General features: G+C 49.3%; 1 protein-coding gene across 5 annotated transcripts in view; it reads left to right on the top strand.

The window, feature by feature from the left end:
* The window catches only part of ARMC7 (armadillo repeat containing 7), a 29438-nt gene continuing 20833 nt past the window's right edge, over positions 1–8605 (top strand). For 2 of the 5 annotated variants that reach the window (XR_013961038.1, XM_080677230.1), the window contains exons 1-2: positions 1–413; positions 508–651. Coding sequence is in view for 4 of the 5 variants with exons in the window: in XM_080677230.1 (XP_080533356.1) it covers positions 323–413; positions 508–651 (235 nt within the window). In the remaining variant the exon portion in view is untranslated. The remainder of the gene's footprint in view (positions 414–507; positions 652–8605) is intronic. The other 3 variants (XM_080677232.1, XM_080677231.1, XM_080677233.1) reach the window with 2 other exon arrangements.

The following is an 8605-nucleotide window of genomic DNA, read 5'->3' as shown; positions in this document are numbered from 1 at the left end:
GGACCCAGCGGGAAACCGTACCCAGCCGCTCGGGGCTGAGTGGTGCAGCTCCCTCCTCCGGTGCCCTGTTGCTTCCGTGTCCCCCGCGCCCCAGTTTAGATTTTCACGCCCAACTCTCACACAGTCCTGATATCACACCACATCCCAATCCCAGCTGCAGATTGCTGCACAGCCTGAAGCTAGGAAAGGGGCCGGTATCCCGCCCGGGCCCGCCCGGGCCCGCCCTTGCCCAGTGAGGCCCAGGGAGGTTCTCGCCCGCCTTTCCGGCCTCGTCCGCCGCCCTCTCCTGCCTGTCCCCCGTGCACCCTCCGCCACCCCGGCCATGGCCCAGAAGCCGAAGGTAGACCCCCACGTCGGGCGGCTGGGATACCTGCAGGCGCTGGTCACGGAATTCCAGGAGACGGAGAGCCAAGGTGAGGGCGACAGGGTGGGGGTCAGGGGACAGGGCGGGGGTCCGCCCGCGACCCTCGCCCCGGACCTGGCTCCAGTGCCGCTTTTCCGCTGCAGACGCCAAGGAGCAAGTCCTGGCCAACCTCGCCAACTTCGCCTATGACCCCAGCAATTACCAGTATCTGCGACAGCTGCAGGTCCTGGACTTATTCCTCGATTCGCTGTCGGAGGAGAATGAGACCCTGGTGGAGTTCGCTATCGGTAAGGATGGGACGGTCTCCCGGGTGCCTGACGGGCTGTGGTAGGATAAGCGAGTCAGAAGTGGGTGGTTGGGAAAGAGGTCTCAGGGTTCACACATGGTCCGGGTCCCAGCCAGCTTGGGTCAGGTCTGGCACGCAGGCCAGGGACCCTCTGCATGCCTGCCTTCCCACCTGCTTAGAGATGAGATCGTAAGTGAAGGCATGGATTGAAGCCACTTGGAGAGAAGAATATTTAGAGTGATCTTTTAAACATCTTTATTTTAATGTTTTCACATCAAGAAAAGTAGAGGTGACTTAGAATGACTTATGGTCTAAGATCTGTTAAATTATTCACTGGACAGATAGTTATTGGGCATGAACTGTGTAAGCAGGGTCCTGTCCTCAGTGCTGGAGAGATGGCGTACAAGTCGGGGAAAGGTCTTTGGCCGCAGGGAACGTTCCTTCTAATAGGGGGAGGCAGATGGTGGGCAAACAAACCAAAAAGCTGAGGCTCTGAAGGACATAAACAGGATGATAAGATAGAGCAATAGGAGATGGGGGCTGTAGGTGGTGGGTGGGAGACCCTAAAGCAGGAGGATCCAGAGGAAGGCGGATGTGTCAGGACTGTGGCGAGTGAAGCAGGGACCGGAACAAAGTGAGGTTACAGCGGTGGCAGCACCAGAGATGGCAGGGAGGGGTTTAGCTCTAGGCTGCGGGAAAGAGTTTGGAATTTATTCTGAATGCAAACAAATTATTTTTTTCAGCTGCATCTCTAAAAAATAACATTTTTCGCCCTCGCCAGTTTGGCTCAGTAGATAGAGCGTCAGCCTGCAGACTGAAGGGTCCTGGGTTCAATTACAGTCAAGGGCACATGCCAGGGTTGCAGGCTCAGTCCCCAGTAGGGGGGCGTGCAGGAGGCAGCTGATCAGTGATTCTCATCACTGATGTTTCTATCTCCTCCCTTCCTCTCTGAAATCAATAAAAATATATATGTTTAAAAATAACATTTTTATATAGTGAAAGGAATCTTATCTATGTAGGGAAAGAAGCCTTTAATAATAATTTCATTGTCACCTAATACCCAACTATTGCAAATTTACCTCATAATTCCCCAAAGGACTTTTTGTTGTTGCTTTTTCTTGACTGGGGCCAGAAGGACATTTTTTTTGTTGGTTTGTGTAAGCCAGAATCCATTCAACTAATCTGGTTCTTACATTCCTTAGACCTCAGTCTGTCTCTACATGGTGTTATTTAGTGTTTTCCTCCGTCCCCCTTAATTTCCTGTAACCTAGAAATTAGATTGAAAGCCTTGATAGAATCAAGTAACACTTCCCGCCCCGCCCCCCGCCAAATACATCATAGGTGAGTGTGATTGAAAATTTTGAGAGACCATCCATGTCTGCCCCTAATGCCCTAATGTTTGTGGTATTGTGGCTAGAGTTCAGATGAGGTCACCCCTGATCTTCTCAGCTCGATAGGTCTTCACACACGTGTGTGGACATCCCAACTGTGTTCACACCCCCCCCACACCCCTGCCTGTGGCCTCTCCTTGCACTTAGGAGTGTGCACACTAACAGTGGGGTTCACCCTCGGAGTCAGGAATCCAGGAAAGGCCCATGTGCTGTGGGAGGAGGTTCAGGGCCTGGTGTGGGGAAGGGAGGACTTTGGGTGGGCTCCCTGGATTTCTTTGGCCTGTGGAGAGGGCCAGAGTGAGTCCCGCTAGAGCTGGGCCAGGGGCAGGAGCCCCAGGGGCCCGGGTCTAAGAGAGTGGTGCTAGTGTATGTCTTTGCCCCTCTGGAAGATTATTACGCTAAATAAATATCCTAAAAGATTGCTACTTGGAGATTTTCGCCAGTGTCAGTCCTCCATCCCCTCCCTTTTTGTAACTCGGCTCCGCAGCTTCCCACATCTGAATGGTGACAGTGGCCCCTGCAGAAGCACGTGGCTAAACCTCACCTGGGAGTGATAGACTCCTCCCACTCAAGCTTTTGACTCCGGAGAAAAGTTGCCTAAAAAGAGCAGTGACCCAAGAAAAGTTTTCACAGCATCAGGCACCAAGCAGGAGCACTCTGAGGTCCCGGCCCTCGGTGCCGGAGCTCCGGGGGATGTGGGCCTGCCCTGAGTTCTTTTTTTTTTTTTTAATATATGTTATTGATATTTTACAGAGAGGAAGGGAGAGGGATAGAAAGCTAGAAATATCGATGAGAGAGAAACATCGATCAGCTGCCTCCTGCACACCTCCCACTGGGGATGTGCCCGCAACCAAGGTACATGCCCTTGACCGGAATCGAACCCGGGATCCCTCAGTCCGCAGGCCGATGCTCTATCCACTGAGCCAAACCGGTTTTGGCCCTGCCCTGAGTTCTTACTCTCCTGGGCAACTTCCCAGTTTTCTTCTCCCAGCCACCTTTTGCTCTTTTTTTTTTTCTCTCCCTCCTTCCCACCAGAGCAAGGTTCTGAATCCCAAGAGCAGTGGCTTTCTCGGCATTGAATCTCTTCACGGGATCCCCTGCAGATTCAATTTCTCTTTTCCTTATTGTGGGTGACTGGAAGGAGAGCCAGTGTCACTTAGAAGAGGATCTGGTTACTGCTGTCATTCTGTTTTCTCTTAATGTGTCTGGTGCTCAATGGGAAACACGGTCAGCGCTTACTCTGCCGTTGAGAGGCTCTGCTGCGCTCTGTCGTTCTGAATCCTTTATCCGGTGGCAGGTCTGAGATGGTGATCTCCATGAGGGCAGAGCCCAGCCTTGCTTACCTCCGCTGCTGTCTTGAATGCTCTGGCCTTTTGGTCTGGAGAAGGTGAGAGAGGGCCCAATAGGTGCAGAGGACTGGCCACCAACCGCAGGCACGTGGTACCGAGCCCTCTGTACCGGTGATGAAACAGCACCTCAGCGAGGTGAGTCCCATTGCCTGAGGCTCACACTGAGCTGTAACTGGAGCCAGGAGTTTACCCCATCTTCCTGGACCCAAATTGTGAGCCCAGGGGACCCCGCTGCCGGAGCCAATGCTCAAAGTCCAGTGTGTCTTCTCCTCTGGTTCCCACGGCACCTGCCACCTCCAGCATATCGCTGGGATGGGTCTGGTGGCAAGTCATCCCTGGCCCAGGTTTTACGCGGAACTGTCACCAGGAGATGGTACTGCTCAAGGTAGGCAGGGCGTGGGAAGTGAGTGAATTATGGGGAACCAGATATAAAGCCAGGATCTCAGCAAATACTTGAATGAGTATTCCGAGCTTCTGCCCCACATAAAAACTCTGGCAGCCTTTGGCATTAATTTGGAAATGTTTGCCCAAAGCACCATGGGTTGAGTCTCAGGCATCCTATATGCTGCGGGTGCACACCAGCACCATCTTAGATGCTGTATGGAGACATAGAGGGACCGGGAGAGAATCCTCTACTTCTGTGAAAACTGGTTGAATCCCAGGACATCACAGAATACTTGACAGTCTTGTTACTAAAACAGGGTTCAAATAGATTGCCTCCCAGAATTCAGGTTAAATCTCTTTCCTGTGCTCTATTTCCTGTAATACATGTAGCTGCCACTAGATGGTGGTGGTGCTCAGAAAAAGGCAGGTATCATAGATAAGTCCCAGGGGCCTCTCCTAGTAAAATTGAAGATAGGCATACCCCCTGACCCAGCAGTTACAGTCATTCGAGTAGGGCACATACATATCCAGACACGTGTGCAAAAATGTCACTAGCAAACTTGTAACAGACACAAACTAGAAACAGTAAACAGTAGAATGGATACCGATATTGTGGGATGTTGCTACTATTTAGCAAGGCAAATGAACAGTCAGCAACTACATGCAATAATGTTATAAATTTTTTTAAATTTACTTTTTTGTTGATCCTTACCGAGGATATTTTTTCACTGATTTTTAAAGAGAGTGTAAGGGAGGAGGAGAGACAAAGAGAGAAACATCCATATGAGAGAGACCCATCGATTGGTTGGGTCTCTCCAGCACACACCCTGCTCAGGGCCAGGGATCGAGCCTGCAACTCTGATAATGTGCTCTTGACCAGAATCGAACCTGGGACCCTTCAGTCTGCGGGTCGATGCTCTATCCACTGAGCCAAACGGGCTAGGGCAATAATGTTATAAACTGTAACGGTAAGCGAATGGTGCGAGACACAATAATACATACAGTGTGATTCCATTTCTATAAAGTCCCCCAAAACAGGCAGAAATGGACTATAGCCCTAGCTGGTTTGGCTCAGTGGGTGAGCGTCGGCCTGCGGACTGAAGGGTCCCGGGTTCGATTCCGGTCAAGGGCATGTACCTTGGTTGCGGGCACATCCCCAGTGGGAGGTGTGCAGGAGGCAGCTGATCGATGTTTCTCTCTCATCGATGTTTCTAACTCTCTATCCCTCTCCCTTCCTCTCTGTAAAAAATCAATAAAATATATTTAAAAAAAAAAGAAATGGACTATAGTGTTTAGGGATGTGTGGAAGAGATGGGGATGGAGGGAGACTTCTTTAAAAACCCTATATTTTAAGTTAAAAGGTCTGCTTAGTAAAAATTATGTTACTAAATTATTACAAACCAGGAAGGTGTTTACCTGAGGGAGAGAATTGGATCAGGAAGGGACACAGGCTCTGGATTGCTGACAGTGTTCTAGTTCTTGACCTCGGGGCTGGTTACCCAGGCATTTGCTTTATCTTTGTTCAGTGGACCTGCACGTGTCAGCCCTTTGCTGTGTGTGTGGTTTGCAGGTATGGCCCTGTGCCAGCCTCTGGGGCTGTGGACAGGTGCATTGTTGATCCACATCTATTGTGCACCAGGGAGGGGCCTCAATCACATTATTTCATTCTCTCTGCCCATTTTACTGATGAAGAAACCAAGGCTTAGAGAAATGGAGTTGCTTGCTCTGGTCACCCAAATCCTCAGTGGCAGAACGGGTTCCAACTGGGTCTGCCCACCACAGAGCCCTTGCTCCGTCCTCAGCCTCTGGCTCCCCTGTACATCCTGGGCTCCTGCGGTCCCACAGCTTTCTGCTGAAGGAGAAGTTCCTCGGCCATCCACCGGGGGCAGGTTTCCCTTACAGGAGGGAGGTGGTGGTGAGGTTCTCGCCCACTAGTCCCTTCCTCACTGGCTCCGAAGGCTGGCCCCGGGCTGGCCTCATGGGGACGAGGGCAGCCTCCACCATCTTTCCTGACTTACAGAGACCCAACTCCCCATCTCTTAGTTCTAGGCACAAGTAAGTGTGTGTGCATGTGTGTGTGTGTGTGTGAGAGAGAGAGAGAAAGAGAGAGAGAGAGAGAATGTGCGTGTGCACGTATGCGTGTTTGTTATTAATTTATGTGAATGCATAATTGATTCACATGGTACAAAATATAAAAGGTAGTGAAAGGTAACTCCCTCTCTAACCTTCTCTGTAGCTCACCACTGTTACTCGTTTTTTGTTGTTGTTTTTTAAAAAAATATATTTTATTGATTTTTTACAGAGAGGAAGGGAGAGGGACAGAGAGTTAGAAACATCGATGAGAGAGAAACATCGACCAGCTGCCTCCTGCACACCCCCCACTGGAGATGTGCCCGCAACCAAGGTACATGCCCTTGACCGGAATCAAACCTGGGACCCTTCAAGTCCGCAGGCTGACGTTCTATCCACTGAGCCAAACCGGTTTCGGCTGTTACTCGTTTTTAAATATTTTTTGGAATTTACAAACGTATATATATCTATGAATATATTTTTGCATGTTCTGCACATGTGGTATACTGTATCTATATTCTGCTTGCCTTTTTTTTTTTTTTTTTAATACTTCGCAGCATATCTTGACATACCTGCAGTGTCAGTCATTCTTGTAAAGCGGCGTGGTGTTTATTCCCTGGCATGGAGGCACTGAGGCCTCGCCAGCCCCTTAGGGATGGGTGTTTAGCTGCTTTCCATTTTGCCAAAACAACCAGTGTTTCAATAGGCACCTTATTGGTGTTTCATTTCTTACTTGTGGGTCTGTATCTATAGGATAAATTTCTAGAAATGAAATTCATCAGTTTAAGTCAAAACTAGATTACAGGGTTTATAGAAGTCTCCCTCCATTCCTGTCTCTTCCACAGTCCTCTCCTCACGAAGAACCAGCAAATGTGAGCATATACATATATTTGTCCCCGCCCCCCACCTCCCTTCTACATAATGGTAGCTTTTTCAATACAGTGTTATGTCCCCCAAATCTGAAATTTCAGAAAGAACCATTTTCAAGATGCTAACGTAAAAACCCAAGAACAAATAGTCCCAAGAACAAAAACCCGAGAAAAAAAAAAAAGAAGGTTTTTGACTTGGGATGGACGGTGGCCAGCCCAGGGTAGGCGGGTCCTCAGAGATGGTAATGTCTTGGGCCACCTCTCCCAGGCCCCGCCTCGCCTCCAGGCACCAGGTGCTGGCTAAGCATGTGTCAGCGTGACCTCATTTAATCCCTGGGACAGTCCTGGCTCTCCCAGCAACAAGGCCCTACTTGTCGTGTGACCCAGAGTCACCTGCCTGACCTCTTAGAGCCTCCAGCTTCCTCATCCCAGGCCGCATTTGGGGGTTCCCTTTTGCCTCTCCCAGGGGTTTCTGTGGCTCCGTGTGTCTAGAAGGGCCCTTCTTTTGCCTCTTGTTTTCTTCTTCTCTCCTGTCTGGTTTGTCTAAAACATGCTCACCAGCCGGTCCGAACTTGTTCTCGTGTTCGGTTGGTAACCATTTTTAAGTTGCAGCCTGGTGAACATACAGTGGAATGCATATACCTTAAGTACATGTATGTCAATGTAACCAGCCCTAATCAGGTTTTAGCAAGGTCCCTCATGCCCGCTCCCAGTTAAGTGGCTCCCTCCCCAAGGTAACCACTAACCTAACCTCTATCCCATGGATTACTTTAGCCTGTTCTTGAACTTCATATTAGTGGGATCATGCAGATGTATACACCTTTAAATTTTTTTTTTTATATATTTTTTTTTTTACTGATTTTAGAGAGAGGGCAAGGAAGAGGGCAAGGGGGAAGGGAGAGGGAAAGAGAGTTAGAAACATCAATGATGAGAGAGAAGCATCAATTGGTTGCCTCCTGCACGCCCCCTGCTGGGGATGGAGCCTGCAGTCCCTGGCATATGCCCTGACCCGGAATCAATCTGGTGACCTCTTGGTTCATGGGTCCACGCTCAACCACTGAACCAGCCAGGCCAGTCAGAATGTGTGCTCTTGTGTCTAGTTTCTTTCACTCAACGATGTGTCGACCTAAGAAACATCAAACCTGTAGAGAATTTTTAGGAGTTTATTTGAGCCAAACTGACGATTGCTGAGAAGCAAAATCTCAATGGACTGAGAACATGATCCAGACAATGACAGTTTTACAGCTTATTTTATACATTAGAATCAAGGGAGGAGATGTAAGGGGGGGGGGTTTATATGAAATTCATTGGTGGTGGCTTAGGGAGGTGGGAGAAAGCCAAGTGGGGAATCTCTGAGTGGATAAAGGATAAAACAGGGGGACACTTCTTTACATTGGTGGGTACCGGATAGGAAACATTTACAGCACGTAGAGGTAGTATGTGGGCAACAAGATAACAATGAGGGGTTCTGTGGTCCCTGCTCTGATGCTGCGGTTGTGCCCTGAGGGGTCAGAAAAAAATTACACGGAAAGGTGGTATGTTTCTCACATGCAAAAAAGACAGCAGACAGGCTCACTTAAGATGAAGACTGACCTTCGTCAAGGAAGCTATAGGCCTAGGATGTGACTGCTCGCCGTGACCCACTTTTAGTTCGGAATTTTTATGTTCAGGTCATCCTGCGGTTCCTCTCCATCTCTGCGTTTGAGGGCCCACTGTGCACATTTAGTATGTGGCCCTCTTTTCTTCCACAAATGTTTTTGAGATTCATCCCAATGGTTAGGGTATTGATTTTTTTTAATCCTCACCTAAGGATATGTTTTACTGTTTTTAGAGAGACAGGGAAGGTGGGGGGCCGGGGGGAGAGAAACATCATCATTTGCCTCCCGTACGAG

This window comes from Plecotus auritus (assembly GCF_963455305.1).
Source record: "Plecotus auritus genome assembly, chromosome: 7".
Classification (NCBI taxonomy): domain Eukaryota; kingdom Metazoa; phylum Chordata; class Mammalia; order Chiroptera; family Vespertilionidae; genus Plecotus; species Plecotus auritus.
This window is presented reverse-complemented; position numbering and strand designations above follow the sequence as displayed.